The 21,101-nt window shown below is 37.4% G+C and overlaps 1 protein-coding gene across 1 annotated transcript in view; it reads right to left on the bottom strand.

Annotated features, from left to right (window-relative positions):
• Positions 1-21,101, bottom strand: part of OTOGL (otogelin like) — a 79,299-nt gene that overhangs the window by 32,393 nt on the left and 25,805 nt on the right. The window contains exons 24-30 of the mRNA XM_026049724.1: positions 20,608-20,715; positions 19,070-19,208; positions 7,880-8,014; positions 7,292-7,438; positions 5,882-6,001; positions 3,463-3,579; positions 865-1,021 (exon numbers count right to left, since the gene is read on the bottom strand). Coding sequence (XP_025905509.1) covers positions 865-1,021; positions 3,463-3,579; positions 5,882-6,001; positions 7,292-7,438; positions 7,880-8,014; positions 19,070-19,208; positions 20,608-20,715 — 923 coding nt within the window. The remainder of the gene's footprint in view (positions 1-864; positions 1,022-3,462; positions 3,580-5,881; positions 6,002-7,291; positions 7,439-7,879; positions 8,015-19,069; positions 19,209-20,607; positions 20,716-21,101) is intronic.

Genomic DNA, 21,101 nt, shown 5'->3' with positions numbered 1-21,101 from the left:
ATAAAAATATGCATATTATCATTAAAATGTAGCAGCAGAATTCATGTGTGCCAGTACACTGAGATCCTAAAAAGGTAAAATGCATATGTAATGTAATGCAATGTAATGCAATGTAATGCAATATCCGGTGACAGGACAAGGGGCAATGGGTACAAGTTGCAACCCAGGCAGTTCCATCTCCACATGAGGAGGAACTTCTTCACTGTGAGGGTGMCAGAGCCCTGGCACAGGCTGCCCAGGGAGGCTGTGGAGTCTCCTTCTCTGGAGATCTTCCAAAGCCGCCTGGATGCCRCCCTGTGCCCCRTGCTCTGGGTGTCCCTGCTGGAGCAGGGGGTTTGGACTAGATGATCTCTGGAAGTCCCTTCCAACCTCAACCCTTCTGGGATTCTGTGGTTAACACAATAGTATATAATATAATACAATAAAATATATCTTCTTAATGTATTTTAATTAGTGACTATCTCCTTAGGCTTTTATTCAGCGATATACAGCTGTATTTAGCTAAGTGTTCTAGGACAGCAGACCTGAAGTACTAATTTTTCTATAGTTGAAAACTGATGTCATTATGAATTAAAAGTAAACTGCACTAAACCTGCTTGAAATCCCACACAGCATTTTGAAATTTCCTCAAATGTCCTATACATTTTAAGCAACCTCCACACTTAGATATCCTGAACCCAGCTAGTATTCTTCAGTAATAAGTCAAATGGAGGTGTCTAAGACCAGTAAGACCACAAGTTGAAAATGTGAAAAAGTACATACATTATCCAACCACTTCTATCTTGTTTTAAGGCATTTGTAATACGGGACAGCTAAAGACCAAAGCTACCCCTTTCTCTGGAGGAGCTCGGAGCAGGTACATACCACAGAGCGCAGGAGACCGCCAGTGAATTGCAGCTCCTTGCTGGCAACACTTGTGAGCRTAAGCTGCAATGCTGGTGCACAAGCATTCACAGTCCCCTCCAAGATTGCAGTTACACGTATCTGTATGACAATTTTTGACAAAAGAAGTGACATCAATCTGGGGAGAAAATAAGAGAGACCAAGTGAATCAACTGCACGACCTGTACAAATTCCTGTGGTTGGGGTTTCAGCAGGAGTGCAACCCCTAGAAGGACTGACTGAAAAGACAACACAAAAATACCACTTTTTCTAAGGCTTGTATATATTTCTTATAAAAGGTACACTTGTAGTGATCAGCTTGTTATATACCTATAATACAAACCAAGATAACATTTTATTAATTGGATGTTAATAAATACTACTGTCAATAAACTTGCTATGTATTGATTCTGAAGTTTACTGAAGATGGTAATTCTGTTTTTATGAAGCAGATACTGCCACCTAGAGTCATCCTGTTAGTTTTGCATGAATAACAATGAGAGCTGCAAGGGGCCAAGTATTTTATTTTACTTCAAATATATATATCTGAATGAAAATGAATTTGTTATTTTGGTCATGTCTGGTGACATTCTGCATTTCTTTAAGATTTAAGATTTTAAGATTTAAGACTCTTTCCTCCATATTAGCTCATATTAGCTCAAAAATCCACCTTCTAGATTTAAAGTCCTATCAAAAATCAAAAATCTGTAAGAAATAGATACATTATTTTCTATTTCTAAACATATTCTCTGTAATGTTAAACAATATTTTCAAACGCATGTTCTTACTGAACAAACAGTTATGTTTTCACACTATTATTCTTCAATTTAGCGTCAGCTTTTGAGTCTAATTTAGTTSAGCTTCAGAAGACACGAGTGGCTCAGCAGCCCTACGGAATTAACACAGCAGTAGCAAAGCAGCGCCTCACAAGCACTGAGAAAACTCCTCACCTGGCAGCTGCTGGAAGCTGCTGGAAGCTGGCAAGGATAACAGTTTTTTATTTTCTGTGTTTTGTGCCTGAAGTGGGGAGAGACGCCATTTTGCCTGCCTACTTTTCCTTTCTTCGTTCTTRTTAAGGTGGAGCTAGCACTGGGGTGGGCAGAGCAGCTTGCTCAGCGGCATCGCAGCCACCAGCAAGGCAAGCCTGMGCTCGAGAGCGCTGCTCCAAGTGCCTACCACCCACCCAGGCTTTTGGTGCCCCATTGCCCATCCCTGCTTGGACTTTTTCCCCTGGCATCTACTTTCCCACCTGTGCAGCCAGGAGCAAAACGGATCTCCTTGACAGCAGCATCCTAAGGGCTACATTTTCACACACTGCTTAATAGTTTGTAAAAAAACCTGGAAGTCCTTTGCTTTGCAGACTGTTCCAGACAAGATGGATATGCATCTGTGAAAAACCTGCCAACTGAACATCATGCTTTGCACCTGACACGAATTTCTTAACAATTACGCTAAATCCTTGGCATAATGTTCTAAAATTCTAATCATGAAAGAGGCAAGATAAGGAAAATAATGAAAGTTCAAGAGAAAGAAATCTTTCTTCATACATTGGTATAATATGGCTCCTTAAAACTCTCAAAAGGTTTATTTATTGCTTTCCACTTTGAAAATACACTCATCACTGTGTTCTCAGGCACACGCTCAAAAAATTCTTAACATACTAACTAAAGTCAACACTAATAAATCTCCCAGATTAAGCTACTACATCTTCCTCTCCAGGCAAATTCCTAACCATATTGATATCAAACTTCAGTCCTGAAAGTTAGGAGGTTTAGCTGTGACATCTAATGATCTTTATATTCACAGTCAGAAAAAAAAAGGACTGTGTCAAGAGAGTCATGTCAGTTCTTGCTCACAAGGGTGTTAAAAAAAAAAGCACCATTGGTAACTAAATTCCTTTGGGAGGCTAAAATCAGAAATAGGCAAAAATGCAATGTCTTACTTGATAAAAGGTGTCCAAAAGTGGAAGAAAAGATTAGAACACAAGCTATTATCATCCCCACCTTGTACAGATTGATCTTAAAAACATTCCTGTAATTCAGGTCCCAAGCTCAGCGGAATATGGGGAAAACAAGGACACCATGCCTCAGAGGTTTTCTTGATGAACAGAAATGGTAAGCTGCCAGCCAATTAAAAATACTAATAGCTCTTACATCCAAATCATACTCTCTAAGATTTCTTTCTACATTGAGAAAAAGAGTTAACAAAATAAAGCCACACAAGATAAGATGTAGGCATTTTACACAAATGTTTAGTTTAGAATTTCACAGTACATACAAAAGCCACAAAAAGTTGATAACCTGTGTAAATAGGAGATATAAATAAAAGAAACCTAAAGAGAACAGAACCTTGGCTATCCACTCCAGTACCTCATGGCTCCCAGTTATCACTACAATGTTTGGGCTGCAGTCTTGAAGGGAACAAGGAGCTCTGCACAAACACAGCCCACCCACACTCACAGGGCTGCACTTGGTGTCCTCCTTGATATTCCCACTGAGGGGAACAGCAAGAAGAAATTCATCACTGGATCTCTGACATTCTTCTACATGACAACAAATCTTGGATGTTTAATAAACTTACCACATTGCGACAAGGTGCAAAAACATCACTGTATAAAATTGAGCATTCCTTTTTGGCATAAGGGAACTTGCTCTGATGCACCTCACATGGTCTTAGTGTTTCGTTTGGGCTCTTGCACTGAAAAAAACAAAGCAAACGAAAACCCCACAAACATTTTAAACAAAGAGGTTTACAGTGGACTCAGGTACACTATACATACTATAGAATTCAATACTTATATTCAGAAAACAACTATGCTTAAATGCTATCTACTTTATCTGCACCCCTCTTTGCCTGATTTGTTGTTTTAATTTAAAACACTTGCAAAAAAAAAGAAAAAGAATTGGTGTGTTTTGTTCTTAAGTACTCAAGTGTTCCTGCTGTCTGCTCAGCGCATGCAGACAAAATGKTTTTTTTTGTGACATATCCTAATCATTACCAGAGCAACCAAGTGTAACATCACAAACAAACATATGGCCAAATCTGTCCCTGGTGCTTTTGTGCTGACTTTAAATGGAGTCACACTAGAGACAACTTTAGCCCTGTGAGTTCAAATAAAGCAGCAGCAGTAGGAACGAACTCACTCATAAAAAACAGAGTCAAAGATTATGGTGATAACTCAGAAACRGCTGAGATGCAACTCCCTCTCTCTAAGCCTGTTTTCAAGAAGAAGAACAAATGAACAAAAACATGTAATAAAATGACACTCAGCTTGCAAAAGGCAARTTCATAATCTCAGCGCAGAGGAGAWGGCCAGCAAGCAGCAGTGATGGATCAGGAGGCAGCGTGTCCCGGTGCACCCTCTGCTCGAGGACAGCCCTTCATTTACATTACTTTCCTCCACAGGGGCTCTGACAGCACCCCAGGGGAATGTGCTGCTATGTCCAGGGCAGAAGCCATGGAAACATCCCATACTGAACAGTGCCAACACCAGCACATTTTCTAGTAGTATAGTTAGGGTCTAGGCCTCCAGCTAGAACATATTCCTTTATAGTACATATTTCTATATACAGCATATCTGGCTGAATGAGGTTTGCCTACTGTAGCCAGAATGCTCTCAGGATTGCTCTGGCAGCTACAGAGATCATAGGATTATGTGATATTTTACAAAAATCTATGTCTGCAAAAAGGCAAGTGCAAGTTTGGGCTGTTTAATCAGAGGTCATAAAATCCTGCAAGTTAGTATTAGGATTCAAATCTTGCAAATACTGTGCCTCTTTTTAAGATCAGACATTGAACTGGTAAAACTCAAGAAACATATTAGTGGATTGAAACTTATGCTGAAATGTTTCTCCTTTCCATGAAAGCAAGCTACATCCCAGTCATACTTGCTTCTTCAAATATTTCTTCTAAAAAGGAAAGGCAAAAAAAGGTTTTTTATGTGCCATCTTCCAGACGAGTGGCATAACCTCCAAACTACTCATTGCCCTTGATTGCCCTTGCCAACCTAGACATTTCATGTGGAGCACAATTTATCCAAACAGTGATATTAAGGGAGATCATCCAGGAACTCAAAACATTCTCCCAAAGCACAGCAGATATCATATTCTTCATGAGGGGAGAGCGTTTGGTTCAATTTCCTATTCCGAGTCAGGGAGAGAAYAGATTATAAGCAAAGTCTCCCAGACATCTTCCTAGGAGAGTATTCAGCAAGTATTGATTTATCAGGAGGTTCACAGAGGTATAAAACCTTTTGGCTGTACAAATTAAAAAAATACCCATACTCCTATGTTACTAAACACAGTTGTGGTCACTCATTCTCTACAGCCTCTTCACTCCTACTCTGAAATCCAGTTTCTGCACTGATGTGCCCATCAGGGTTGAGCTTTTTCTGTCACATCACCTCACTGCCACTTGCTGTTTTGCCTTTTTTTTTTTCTATATTAGAGATTACAAATGAATAAAAAACTGATTGATAATGAGTCTTAGTTTTATTACTTCCCTATCTCAATTTATCTCCCACATACTGAAGATTTTTAGACTTGCACTACGGAGAAAGCCCCCCACCCTCTTGCATTCATTTGAAATCAGGTAAATTCTGAGATTTGAGAATTCTGATTCTGCCAGAATTCAGATTCTTTTTTTTTTCTATTAGTAATATCCAGATGCCTTAAATAACAGATGAGAAATTACTTCTTTTTTTTTTTAATTGGACATAATCAAAAACAGCAGAAACAATATATATAAATTTGGAGAAAATTTGCACCTAGAGACCAATAATGATTATTTTGTGCAGGGAAAGAATATATTCTTCCCAAAAGACTAGTTGGTTTCATTTAAACTCAGTATTACACATTTGCTACAATAAAAAAAGTTATTACCACATCTGATAYGTACAGATAAGAAAATTCAAACGACCTACTATATACTGGCAGTCAATTTTGAAAATTCCTGTTCTTCATGCATATGCATTTTTTTTTTTATCATACATGAGACTTACCGGTCCTAACACCCAGCTGTCTCCAAACACCTGTGCATTTCTCACCTCCATGTTGTTTGATGTAGTCAAATCATTTGAAGTGTATTTGTCAAAATTTCCACACAAACCTGCCAGTCTACCCTAAAAACAAAGGAAGATTGTTAACATAGAGTGGTGGTCAATAATCTGCATGCGCTATAAATGTTAAGCAAACATTCATAAACAAAACGGGTAAGTGCAACTCTGACTCATACTTTGAAAATATCTGATATCCTGCTGTTCTTATAGTGCCATACTGCAAGTAAATTTTTTTTTTTTTTTTTTTCTGAGAGCTTAGTGCTGTGTCCAATACAAAAGTGAAAAGTTCAGGTGAATTACCTCTGTGAAGCCTGACTAGTTCTTGTCATTGAGACTTGTTCCCTTTAATTTTACAAGAGCAGGAGCTTTCATAACAGCAGTTATCAAAGAGCCAGCTGCAACATTCTTACACCAGGGAATGTGCTGCTAATGAAAAAATATATGCACGTGCATGCATGCACACACACACAGAAAAGGTTATTGTTATATTGCAACTTTGACCCACACTTCAAAAAAGTTGACATTCTGCTGTCTAGAGTGATTTCTTCTCCTTCACCAGAAAGAGTGAATATGCACATTCATGGTTGAGACAAAGCAGAGCTGTTATCAAATCTGCATATAAGATTATTCTACCTAAAGCCTGAGGTATGAGGACAGATGATGGAAGGAAGAATTAGAGACAAGCAACTGGAAGAAGGAGCCCCATACATTCCTTGCATGGTCCTAAGCTTCTCACAATAAAACACTTCTGTGTTTTAGATGTCTAGATCATTTTCTCTTAATTGCTTTCCTATCTTAAACTCAAAATATATCTCCATCACTTCATCTCAGCAGCTTCTACTACATTTCAAGGTGCAGTTCCACAGTCAGTCTAATACAAGACTGATACAGACTGTGCCACAGAACTGCCCCTTTGCAGGTTGATTTGCAGGTTTGCTGTTGATTTCCTGCTTCTTAATTTTTCTGGTCGTATCAATGATGTATTCATGGATTCATAGTAAATATGTGGATAAGGGAAACTAATTTACACATATTCACACATATGCACTTCTTGGTGCCCCTGAATTTGAGTTACAGTCATATCACTGCATATCTAACAAGGCTGTAGTGCTCAGAACAACAGGGTAAATAAGCATGTAGGACCTATTCTTTCTCTCCAGGAATCCAGCCATGCATCACATTTTCAGTCTGTTCTTTTCTTCCCTGTGTGCATGCAGGTGAACAGCATGATAAAACAAYTAATGCTGCTAGGAATGTCTGTTATGAAACAAAGATTATTGCACTTTTTCCATAGGAGAGTATYTTGGTAACACTAAGAATTAGACATAATCTTAGCTTTTTATTTTGGCCTACCTTCCATCGAGGTCCAACTTTAACATGTATTGTTGTCTTCTTATCCCACAAAATCGTAATGTCCTGTTCTGGAAAGTGTATCACGGTATAATATCCAGCCTTCCAAAGCTGATAGTTAGATCTGCTTTCCTGTCTCCTTAAGGTCTTCTAACAGAAATGGATATTTATTAAGATCTAATATAGCAAATCTACAACCACAGTAAGCAAACCAGTTAGTAACATATTTTTCACTTTATCTTTAGCATACAACTGAATCAAAAGTTYTACAAGAGATGCTGTTTTGTATTTTGTCTTTTGGATCATTTCAAGTTTGCTTTGATTGCACTTTGCCTTCCCTTTCAAAACCAAGTGGAGAGAAACAAATGTCAATAAGCTTTGAGTCATTGAGACTTTTGATCAGGTTTCTTTGTAGAATTAAAAGAACTGAAAAAAAACACAGAATACTGGGAGCTGTAGCTTTATCTAAGCCTAAGTAYTTGTATTGTGCTAACTCAGACTGAGATGTTTTCCAAAACTATTCTCCTTAGAATTGCAACTTTGAAATGCTTATCTTAAAGAGCAATCCAAATAGGAAAGAAAGCAACTAACCTGCTTCTCAGAAGGTTCGCTAAAATAAATCTCAGTGTCTCCGACAGTGATGAAAACACTCTTTGAGCAAACAATATTGTTGTCAAAGCACTTCTTGTTCYGAGCAATTATAGATACATTTGAGTTATCTGTGCTCTGCAACATGAAAAAGAAATTGTTCTACTTACAAGTACAGTTGTGTTGTACAGTTGTGTTGCAGATACGTTCCAGCCTCAATGTCACAAAAGGATGAACAACCCACGGTTTTCACATTTTTGAATTTAAAACTTAACTTTAAAACTCAACTTGAAGAAAATCCGCCAAAMAAGGAACTACATTTTTGAATTCAAAGGTTAGCCCTCAGCCAGTTCAAACTTTGAAATTAAACATAAACAATCATTATGTTAACTCTCATTATTTTTCTTTCTTCTGAGAACATGATATTTGGAGGATCTGCCTACCTCTAAAATAAGACTCTGGTTTATGCTTTTAAAATGTGCTCATACATGGAATCTAATAGTTACTGCACACTTGTCAAAATCAAGACATGCTATAAAAAGAATCTTTTTTAAAAAAGTCTAGATACTTGAGATCAAGCTGTTACTACATTTTTAAAGTGAAGAAACCTACCATCTGTAAGTAGCAGGTAAAATAATTTCCATACTGCTATATCCATCAAAATTTGAAGAAACTTGAGTCAGATTAAAATTTGGGGGATTACGAATATTTTTCTTTCAGGTGATAATTTCTAACGTTTAGAAATATTGTCTCCTTTTTTTTGACTTGCTGGTCAAAATTTGACTTCTGGGTTCCATATACACCTCAAGGTGTGCCACAATATGATATATATACAGCACTTCCAGGTTAATCTACTCTTCCACACTGCTTCTCGTCTCCAAAATTCAGATTTATTCTGTTTTGTCTTCACAATCCTGTGTCTGTTGGCTCTCCAATCTATAAATTATTTTTGCATCCTCAGCTCATATAATCACTTCTGAGCTTTGACTGAGCATTATCTGTCCCTTTGCCTGCAGCTTCAGTGTCTCTTTCATACCCTGAAGCACATGCACCCTGCAATTCCCCTTGCTAGGACTGGTACTGGAAGGAAGGAGAGCAACCGTATTTTCAGAGTTAACAACACTCTACCACAAACAAAAGTAGAATCGAATTACTCTCATTATTTYTTCCTTATTTAAAATCTGCCTTTGGATTGTTTTCTATACCAAGCCTTGCAAGTCAATGAGCCAACAAGAATCCATAAGCTGAAAGGTTTGAGAGATGCRCCTTCATAACATAAACCAACAAGATTGTCTTTGAAGCCAGTATCATTTTKGAGCAAATACTGTCATTACAAGGCTGTGACAGATATGAAAGAAAGATTTCGGTAGTGACAAGTTCTGTATCCCAGACAAGCTGCTGCTTGGTTGCCCTTTGCCCAACAGGGCCCACGAGGCAGAGGATGCTACCACTTGGCATAGAAAACCCTCTGAACCACGTGTGAACAAATGTGATGAACGTGAGACATGGGAGACTGCCTGCAAGACAAATAGATGATAGCCTGGAAGACAAAGATTAAAGGTAGGTAAAATTAGGACTAGCAACTAAAGGTAAGTGGATGTAGGAGAAGTGCTCTCCGCTATACAGTAGTGGAGCTCAGATTAAAGGGAGTGGAAGCTTTAGGATACAGCAGTGTGCCATCTACTATAAAGTTGTTTAAATTGCACTCAACAGAATTGGTCACTACCTCTTTGGGGAGTGCACTGTGTTAATTAAGACAGACTTGCTGCTGGAGTCAGTCCCATCAATTATTGGAGTATATGAGACTAATTAATACAGAAAACACATATGGTTGGCTGAAAAGACAAAAGAYAATTTTCAGTGCCTCAAAAAAAGGGGTGACTCTAAATTACAGAAGTAATGTCTTCGATGAAAGAAGAGAGACTGACCTATGCCTTGTGAAAGGGAAAAAAAAAAAAGGGGGATAGCTAATTCAAACCAATTATTCCACAGTAAAACTACACCTTTTTTGGCAATGAAGACAAGTTCTTGGAGCAACATCATGTAGCTGTATTAGCTGTGCTAATTCAAACTGCTGCCGATGCCTTCTGACAGCCCAGGCCAATCACTTCAGCTTAACGGCATCAACAGACTAAGAGGCAGAAGTTTTTGTGTATGGTTGGGATTTGAGCCAAGGGCAAAAGTTGAGTAATATTTAAAGTTAATGCTGCAGTAAAGAGAAGCCTGGAGACAGAGAGAGTTTTGCTGACCAAAGCCAGAACAGGGACTCCCAAAGACATGTAAAGTACTTCCCTACTTGTAGAACTAAGTTGTTGGTGCTAAATTACTGAAAATGCTGCTTGGTGCAAACACAGAGACACATCCTTAGGAGTTCAGAAGAACTCAAAGTAAATCAAAAATTTTTAACCGAAGATTTGCATTAAAACCTGAGTTTCCTGTGAACTCTCATTTTTTTCCAATTAAATGTGAGAACTAACCTTAAATACAAAACACCACTACCATTACATGTCTCTCATGTATCAAAGCTTTCCAGATAAACTTTCATCAACGTTCACATCCTTGCTATTCTCTTTTGAGTAAAAATTCAGTCTTTTTCCACCCATACAGCACCAGTCAAATTCAAAGTTGATTCCTGCCAATGCTACAATGGTCTTCGAATYAGTCTGTAACTGTTATGTTTGCAGYCTCCGCTTCCAGTGGGGAGGAAATAACATGCAATTGAAACTTAGCACAGAASTATGGCTAATGCAGAAGGTAGAGAGGGACGATTTAGATCCCCACTTCATGCCTGGGTCAGAGAGTGAGGTCTTGGGCAAAACCCTAAAGTTCTTGGGTACTTTGACAGTATAAAAAATAATGATTAAGTTCTACATCATTACTTTGTATCAAGGCCATACTTAGGAGTAGGTCTAATGAATAATATTAGGTGCTTTTTGTGCTTTTTTTTTCTTTTTTTTTTTTTCTTTTTCCTTTAGCACAGCCTGCTTCCAAGGCAGAGCTGCTCTTTACCTTTTTAGGTAAAATGCACCCAACAGGGGATGTACTACAGTTTGTCATGTGAAACCTACTTACGCTGACAGAAGCTAGAAATAAAATGGTTTTCCCACTGCAAGAGTATCTTCCCACGTAAATTACCATATCCAGCTTGTTCCAACTTAATATCAGTTTCTTTGTGATAACATGGAGTTGCCAAGCAACAGGGAAGACACAGTCACAGAGCTGGGCAGTCAGTCAAAAACTCATTGTCAGTCCTGCTTCTCAGAACATTCTTTTTCTAGACTTTGCTGCACTTTTTTTCCATAGTTCTTCCTATCTTAAAAAAAGCAAAGCACTTATTTCCTTTTTATTTATTTATTTTTAGTAATGCTTGGGATTTTTTTTTTTGCTTTTTTTTTTWATAAACTTTCTATTTCTATAACCTGCTCAAAATTTTCTATTACTATCAACCAATATCACACGGTTATTATATCTGAAAGATGCAACCTTTGCAATCGGAAGACAATTGAAAAGTAACTGTACTTTTTTTGTCTTTTAGTATTTTATTAAAATCTCCCTTCACAGTCAGCATAAAGATTTCTCTTTTCCATTATTAGTATTCTGACTTCTCCTCTTTTTGTCTTTCATTCTCTACAATCTAYTGCCTTGCAAACTAGGGTGGTCACAGTAGAATTTAGGGACATACYGGGAGCTATAGCTATAGTAGTCTGATTTTCCTTTTATTTATATGACCCTTGAGAGCTGTTTAGGCATATACAGAAAGCTCCACAGCATAAACACACACACAAAAAAATATGGATTTAAGAAGCAGAAGATACTTATCCTTCCTATGTATTTTCAGAGAGGTGATGCCATTAGTTTTCAGGAAAATTTATGGAATTTCAGAATTAGTTGGCTTTTTTTTTTCATTTTGCTATTAGTTCCTTCTGAAGGAACGTGAAAGTTTAAATGTGTGGCTTTGCAAATCTATTATTTGCAGCAGTCAAGTTTTGTAGCCCAGATTTATTGAGCATCTAAGTATAAATATTTAAGTCTTTTTAGAGAGTGGACAAAGTACTGGGCTCCCAAAACAATCTTGCCCTCTTAGTTTTTTGTGCCATTTTATAGAGGGGTTGATTTCCAGGTAATCAGTGTAAATATATGAATTATTCAAACCTCATTCACAATGTGCACCACAAAGAACCTCTTGAAGGCTCTCCTTTTTGCAAGTCTCATTTTTTCTCCTGTACCATTTTGAAACAATGCACACACACTCTGCAGAGGTTCATTTTAAACCCTGCTTTTGCATGCTGTACAAAACTGGACTCTYGAAACACTTCCCCAAAGTCACTCAGACACAGGAGCTGTGCGCGCTGTCGTTTGGAGTCAGCAGATGGCACTGATACACGCCGCCTCAGCTTGGGAAGAAATCCAAATGGGAGCTGGAATACAACGGTATTAAAAGATACCAGGCGATCATCTTACCAGAGAGAGCAGTGCTGAAGGAACAGAGAAAGGAAGGGCAATCTTACTTATTCTACTGATGCAATGCAAGTATTTTAAAATACATGTTTAGGAAACAAGAGTCTAAAAGCAAAAGATACTTCACAGTCCCACAAACACACACTTTTCCTTACAGTGCTCTACAGCGTGGCAGATTAAATGATTTTTTTGACTCAAAATAAAGCAAGGAAACTTGCAGCAAACCTACAAAGATAAGACACATTACTAATACTGAAGTACTCTTGAGTATACTTGGAGGAGAGCAATATCTTCGAGTACAATCACTAAAGCAAATTCAAAAGAACATTATTCCAGCTACTGACTCACCCTCAAACTACTTCCAGATGTCTGCTAATGCACTCCTGATAACTCTCCCCTATTTCTTTAAAAGTGTCTTCCCAAAATTACATACCTCAGGCAGACTAAATGCTTGGCCACCTAGAGAAAGATCCAGTATGGTTATTTATGTGCATATACACGAGTTATAGGAAAAACAAGAATAAAATCTTAAGTCAGATTTTATTATAGACAGATTTTTGGAGTAGATTTTATGACAGGTAAGAGTTGTTGGCTGTTTCATATTTTATCACTAATATTTTTAAAATCAAATAGGGGTCTTTATAATCCAACGCTGAAAAAGCTAAAACTGAAAACTGCATAACAGGAAATCTTTTTTACTTTATATATTTCAAAACCTTCTTTAATTCAGCACTGATCTTTTTTTTTTAATTTGCTGAAATCAAATAGAGCTAAACAGGTTTGTTCATATATATACACACATATGCACGTACATATGTGTATATATACATATATATGTATGCATATACGTGTGTATATATGTACGTATATATATATATATACACACACACACACATTTTTTAGGAAAATTAAATGAAAATTAAATAAATGAAACAAAAAGCAATCYGTTTGAAATAATCTTTGCTTCAACTTTTAACTTTGCCTGTTTGTGCATCAGATTTGGCTTCCRCACAGGTTACATTTCTGCAATCCTTTTCTAATTAAAAATGAGATATTCCTTAGATTAGGAATTGAGGAACACTCAAATATCATTTTTAAATGATAGTAATCTAGCAAAAGCTCTTCTGATATGGAGATCAGCAGCACAGCTATATACATATAACTAAATATGTATATAAAACCCATTATTATTGTTTTATTACTGCTAGTATATAATGAATGTATTTTTTTTTGTTGGTTTCTAAAGATGAAGTAAAACATAAGGGGATGGAGGGGGAGACAGGACATAGAGGTGATAAGTTTGCCTTTTCTGAGGTTCAGCAAGTGATGGCAGGAGCTATAAAATTGAAACTTGTGCCAAGCTTACCTTTTTTAACATAGTCAAAGCTCCATGTGCTCATTTACACTGGTGCAGGTTAAAGTTCAGTTTTTATGTCTTCAGAAACAAAGGTACTAAGGTCTTGACCGAGACCACAGCAAACGCAACTCGCAGCTCGCACAGTTCATGTCGAGGASCCAGAGTCAGGGATCACAAACTACTGAGCAGCTTCTGCAAGTCACCAGCTGGAGCACCCCTCACCTCCAAACAYGGCCAAAGGCTCTCATTTCAGTGCTGACAACACACCACAGAGCGCCCTGAAACGGAGCCCAGGTTGCTAGTTTTCATTTATCTTTTACTACTACATCAAGCGAATACGGGCATCAACAACCCACAAACATTTCCCTGTGAAAGGCTATCGAATTCAGGTAGCCAAAACATGAGTGGACATGGCCAAAGGACTGCAAGATGCTGAACATTAGGCCAAAAGCAGCAATCTGAGGTTAACCTCAAGCTGTGTGGTCACTAAATGGCAAGAGAAAGGATCCAGTTTTGGAATCACACCATGCGCAGCTCTTCCAAGTTGCCAGTCTCCTGTCAAGAAAGTTCTCCCCCAGCCATTCCTGGAAGGCCTCCATGCTAATCTGCACAAACTGAAAGAAATCTTTCCTTTGTTGGGGGATGAAAGTGATTCATTCACTGCATAATTTAATGGTCTGGAGAATCAGGTAGCAGAGACAGAAAGGCATGTAGAGGTAATTGAGTCTGAGGTCATTGATCTGGAGAAAATGGAACCAGAGCATAAATCCACTGCCAACTGTAATCAAATCTACTCTTCACAGAATGTGTAGAACAAATGGAAAACAGGCACAACCTTATCTGAGCACTGGGCTGCCCAGCTGAAGCCTGCAATGGAAAGGCATGTCTCCCACAGAGAACTGGCTAGTGACCCTTACAGCACTTCCAAAGGCCAAATGACAAAAAAAGTGGGAGCATCTAGGAAAGTTCCTCTGAAATAATGGAACTGATGAAAAGCAATTGTCAGTTTTCTTTGCAACTATAGCAAGGTTACCTACTCACAGCAAATAATGCTCTCACTGAACAGCAGCCTTCTTTCTGTCAAGAAGCACATCATTACTTCTGCAAAGTTACTGTTGCTATAAATTATTTGACAAGGGTTTTAGGTCGACATATTTTGGCATATCACTTATTTGTGAAACTATCTGCAGGAATATAGCTCTGAGGACAAGGCACGTTAATTAAAAAAATAAGGGCATTCTGCTTKGAACCTTACATAACAGCCTTGGTCCTCAGATCTCCATTTATAACTCTTATGATTTCAAATTCAGCATTATCCACTTTCTCATTAAAATCTTAGTGTATTAAAAGAAATCACTTTTTTTTTTAGCTATGAACAGATAGCCTGAAAATGTTTGTTAACCATGAACCTTCAACTGTACCCCTCCACAGAGGGGCTAACACCAATTTTACCAGCAGGTTATTAGAGAAATTGTTCAAAATGCGATTTTATTGTATGGATTTACTTCGTGGGTCTATAGACTAGCTTCCTGGAATAACCAATGTTGAAAAAATTTGTACAAAAGTTTACAGATAGTTAAGAGGTGGCAATGGGGTAAAAGCTGTTTCTGTCTACTCATATGTGGGAATAAATCATTGAAAAACTACTGCTTAGTTTGTGGTTGCTGCAGCTTATGCCCAGGTATCATTTTAAAAATGTAACAGTCAAGATATCAGCAAGTAAATGGATAGAAGATTATCAGTGCAGTAATGAAGCTCTGTATAAAGCATTCCAAAATTAAGAGCATAAACTAAGAGCTATGTACTTGCCTAAAACTACATAAGAAGGAATAAGGAAATATATATATATATATATATATATATGTCATCTTCTATCACTTCATCATTGAGCAGATGGTTATCAATAAGATAATATTCCCACACTTCAGTAAGCTCTGCTACTGATTTTCCGGATCATTTGTGTTTTGGTACCAGTTTTCCAGATCATTTATGTTTTGCCAAACAAATCTCCACCTTAACAAGGAGTCCTGGTGTGTCACTTGACCTAAAAGGATTATATCCAACTCGTAATTGGTGTAACAGTTCAGTTATTTGGTCAAGTATCTGCTTGAGGATTTCATAACCCTGCCAGCATACTAAGTATGGTGATAACATGGCTTTAAAAGAACATTTATGGTTGCAGCAGCAGATGAAATTGTGACTTTAAAATCATCAGAACCATAAAGTCAGATGAAAAGAACTGGAAATATTTTTACTACTTACTTCAAAGTTGGGGCTAAATCACAAAAGAAGAATACCTGAAACTCAGAACCTAAGTTCCCTTGACTAGGAAAATGGATCTTTCAAGACGAAGGAAGCGTCCCTCCTTTTCCTGGCTTTGGGGCCTTACTGCTAATCACTGCAACACAACTCCATTCAGGGACAGTCTGATGGGTATATTACCCCTCTAASACTTCCTTGGAAATAGAGCCTCTCCCCAGAGAAAACAGAATCTTGCATCTCAGATGGGAACAGCTCTAAGTGGCTCCAAAGCGCAACACATTGAGCAAGCCTTACCGAAGAGTGTACTGAACTGCAGGACTGGAAACCACCACACAACTAGAAAAAGGCCAACATAGGTAACAGAAAGGCAGTAATTCTGCAGAATTACAGTAATAAATGCAGAATTTCAATGAAACAAAAATGGAAGAGACTTAGAATACAAGGAAATGCAGTAAAATTTTGCTTGAAAAGTAACACCATTTTGCTAGGGAAAGGACATCTTAGAGTAGAAGAACATCTTAGAGAGAAGAACATCCATATCATGGAATATGGAAGATCTGAAGGAAAGTGGGAGTAAGAAAGCAATTTTAATCATTTTAATTAGAAAGGTTAGTGGACATAAATCCATCAACCACTTTTAAATAACCTCTTTTCTAAGGGTGCGCTGATTTGCATTTTTTCATTGTTGAATTTCATCTTCTGTTTTATCATGTTGTATATTTTAATCACAAGATCCTGGGTGAGATCTTCAGCTTTTGTCCCAGCTATTCACACTGATTCTGTACCATCAGTACTTCAATCCCCATACTCATTTTCAAACTCATTTCTGAAGGTGCTGAACAAAGTTCTCAGCACAGATTTCTTTGCAGTATCACTGGGGATCTGTGCACTACAAAAAAAAGGCCATTTACTCCTATGCTTGATTTTTTAACATTTAATTCTGCCATGAAAGAATCTTTACTCTCATTCTATGACAAACTAGTTTAAAAACATTAAAAAAAAGTCTCCAAAAGGTATAAAATATACTGATCATCCATATTTATATATTTAATGTGTTACTCAGATGATCTCTTAACTCAGAAGCTTTATCATGCATGACGTTCTTCCACTAAAAAAAAAGTTCAATTCTCCCCCCATATCATTTACCATCATTCATCTTTACTAGAATTTCTATTCACTTCCTTCATAATGAGATCAGGCTTATTCATCTGGTTCTGCTAAATTCAGCCAGAGAATCCTTTTAAAATATTTTTGATTCCACTCTTTTGATTCCAGGATTACACATAACTGTTCATTAATTCTGTATCTCAGTCCTCTCAAAGCTTTTGGGCAGCTGCCATAGGAAGCCCGCCTTTGAGTTGCCCTCCCACCCCCAAACTCTTTTCCRAACATTTTATGCCAAAAATCAAATCCATGGATATATCACCTGTCTCAGACATAATTATGTAGTGTTAAATCAGCAATATCAGTCTTTCTGTCTAGTCTGTAATAGTTTTCTACGTATATTTCAAAAAAGAAAAAAATCACAAGCATTTTAGRCTATGCTTTCTCACAAGAGCCAAATCTGGKAGAARGAAAAAAAAGCCAGAAACCTCATGTAGAGCTACTGCTGCAGCCATCCTGTTGTCATGGCCCGTCGAAGCCATGACAAGACTTATTCTAGTAGTGCAAAGCTGCACAGGCATCGTTTTCATCACTTGTGTCATCGTGTTCACCTGATAAAAGGACTATTGGCAATGTGCCACAAGCCTTGATTATGTGGCTGCCAAATTCRTTCCTGAACTCCAAATGCTCCCCGTGGTTTGCTTCCAAATACGTACTTTCCTACGAAGCGCAGTGGTAGGTGACGCTTTGTTGGAAAAGAAAAACATTTCAGCATCACGCTGAAGTTTGAAAAGTAGCAAAGACATCTCTTTGAGACATCTCTGGTTGGATGACATAAGAATTAAGAAATGAGAACCTACTTTTTTCACCTTGATTACAAGCAAGATGAATTCACAAATAAGGTAACACTTGTGGGGTTTTGTTTGTTTGTTTGTTTGTTTKTTGGKTTTTTTTTTTTTGTATTTTGGAGAAGGAAAATTTATACAAAGGTTAATACATCTTTTAGGGTAAGGGCTCTCTTATGAGGCAATATGATACGGGTCAGGAATTTGCTGTGAGGAATTAGTATCCTGGGAATAACTTCTTGCATTGTTCAGAGGTGGCAGATAAGTTCAAATACCCTTTTCATCAGGCTTTTTTTCTTTTTTTTTTTTTAATATCCAGAACAAAGATCACTGAAGTGTTACTTTCTCATTCTATTTTATTTCACAGTTATGAATACTTTATATGTAAATGAAATACAACCATGACAGTGGTCCTTGCTGAGAAACAATGCTTTTCCTTAAAGTTAGGCATTTAAAGTTGATAGAAAAATAATATTCTAAAAGCATTAATGTAACTCAGAGGACAGACTTCCAGCCTTAATAATAGTAACAATGATAATAATAGCATTGTTAGTAATAGGAGAATATGTTTCTGAATGTCAGTAGTGGTATTTTAAACAAAAAAGGCTAACAATGACTGTAAATATGTGCTATGAGAAACACTGGCATGTAGCTGCCAGATGATCTCAATGAAGGATTTCATTGTTGAATTATGAAATCATTGTGTTTGATGTTATTATATACATATACTCTAGATCTGATGCAGATCACAGTCAAGAAAGATTCCAAGTGGCCCCAGAGGTCTTCATTAACCCTCTGCCAGGAACAGCTAATAATTAATTATTAAATAAATCTATAGGTTATACCTAGCTCCAGAAGAGTTTCTGCACTCCTCTGTGCTGTTTCTGTTCTGTGCTGTCTTCCACATAGTGATAAAAGCAGAGTCAATACAGAGAATACTGTTCCCCATTTTTCTGTAGACCACATAGTAACGTACGGACACGGTCCCACCTAACAATTTCAAAATGAATGAGCAAAAAATGCCATTAATTTTTTCAGACTGTTTTGCACCTGTTTTCTTAATGTCTCTGTGTGTGTAGCATCTCTTGTTGTTCAAAATACTTGGAGACTGGTTTCTCACAAAAACTTTCAATTAAATATATGAAAATATTGGAACAATTCTCCTACCTTTAGCAAATAAGCTTGGCAGTCACTGACATAATCATACTCCAGTCCATCAAATGTGTAATAATGTCGATCTCCATAAATAGTGCATACAGCAGGACAAGGATAACTTGTGCAATTGAATACCCCTCTCCGACAAACACTGGAAGGAAAGATAACAGCCAGTAACTTCTTGTAGCAAGGCCATTTAATTTTGTATTTTTAAGGAAAAATTTCTTGTGCTTCTTATTCAACTCATACAGAAATTCATGAAGGAAAGTGTTTTCTCAGACCTTGAAACAAGGCTATTCTGTGGAATAGAATTATAGAATTCTGAGATTATGGGGTTTTGAAAATTCTATTAATTCTGAAAATTCAGTAATTTCTGAAGTTACTGAATTCTGAAATAGTAAGAGAAAAGTTTTGAGCTTTTAGCTGTGAGCACACAAATATATAAGAATGTGTAAGAAATTAACATAAAATCTTATTTTTTATGGYATATGCAAATATATCCATCACTGTATCTCGTATAACTAAGACATTGTGACACACACACTCATAAAACATCATTGTCATATTTTTCATAAGATATTTTAATACATTTTCTGAGATGCAAGCAGCACATAACCAATGCAAGAGTTGTTCAGCTGCTACCAGGATATCCAACTAGTACAAAATGATCTTGAGAAATGCTCGTGCTTTAAGGGATTATTTTACTTGTCAGTTACCTGTTCAGTGACCTTAACATATTTATATGAGGCTATAAGTATCCTAAGTACTGAGAGCCTCTGTTGTCCAAGTATGAGTGTATTAAACTCAATCGAGTTGCCAGTGATGTTTTCAGCTGAGTAAGAACTGCGGTGCCAAATTYTGTTTGTTTGTCTGGATAACCAAAATATATATCTAACTAAAGAYAGAGTTTTGGGAAGCAAAACATAATGGATAAAAATATGTTTTCTGCCAATATGGATCAGGTAAGATTYCTCAGGAAAGACACTGAGTGAAATCTTATTTTCCATTTGTATTACTTTCTTATTTCCATCTTTCTTTTATGACAAATTCCTCCACTGTCTTGACATAAGGCAGGTTTTCCACTGTCCCTGCTCATGCTGAGTGATCTCACACTGCAAACAGTCGAGTTCCCAAAGGAGAAGATTATTTACCATTGTCATATATTAATTTCTTTTTTTTTTCTTTCCTCTGTGGTTCTTTTTCCATTTAATATAATGAAATATATTCCATTCTCTGAAATACCAACTGTCTTTTTTTTTCAAGAGTAACTAATAGATATCTAATCCAGCGGTTGTTTTGAATTCATTTTTAGCTTCGTCTGCTTCTTTTTCAGACCTGAAGCAGCAATTGCTTACCCAAAATTTTACTTTATTTGGTCTAGCAACCCAAGTCTGTAACGACTCTGTCTGTCTAATAAAAGATATTTCCTTTGTCTACAAACAAGCATATACATTTTTGATTTTTACTGTACTCTATACATTTTCTCTATCAGTTTTCCTTTGTAGTAGGATACTGACAATTTGAAAACATGTAAAATGCATGTCACTCACCAGGTGTAACAAGGTGTAGCTATCACTTCTCCTGACAGAAATTCCCTGTCTTTCCAGGTGCATGGACAACTGTCCGGAATATAACATTTCCCTCTATGTTCTGCCATCCTTGAAAACAGAAGAATTATTTTTAAAAAGAAAACAAATTCACAAGTTGATCAACATAGTTCATCGAGTGGAGCCTTGTCTAAACCCAGCATGGACAACTGGTCTTCCATGCAGGCAGCAAGGCCAATTATTTCAGCAGCAAAAGCTGCTCAGAACAAATGATCCCCTCCTTGCACAGCTGGACACCTAGCAAGGCTCAAAACTGCAGCTCCTTAACCATGAGGAGGAGAAGCTTGTGTGAGGCTCAGCTCCTGCATGAGGGCATGGAAGCCCAGGTGCTCCTCCTGCCTTATACAAGAGCAAGGGCGATGTCCGAGCCTGCTGCATCCGTGTGCGAGGGATGCAGCTATGGGCTGGTCCTTCCTCCCTGCTGCTCCATYCTCCTC

Source organism: Nothoprocta perdicaria, unplaced genomic scaffold (assembly GCF_003342845.1).
Source record: "Nothoprocta perdicaria isolate Ctin4 unplaced genomic scaffold, notPer1 scaffold_61, whole genome shotgun sequence".
NCBI classification, from domain to species: Eukaryota; Metazoa; Chordata; class Aves; order Tinamiformes; family Tinamidae; genus Nothoprocta; species Nothoprocta perdicaria.
The sequence above is the reverse complement of the archived record's forward strand: the minus strand, read 5'-3'. Positions and strand labels throughout refer to the sequence as shown.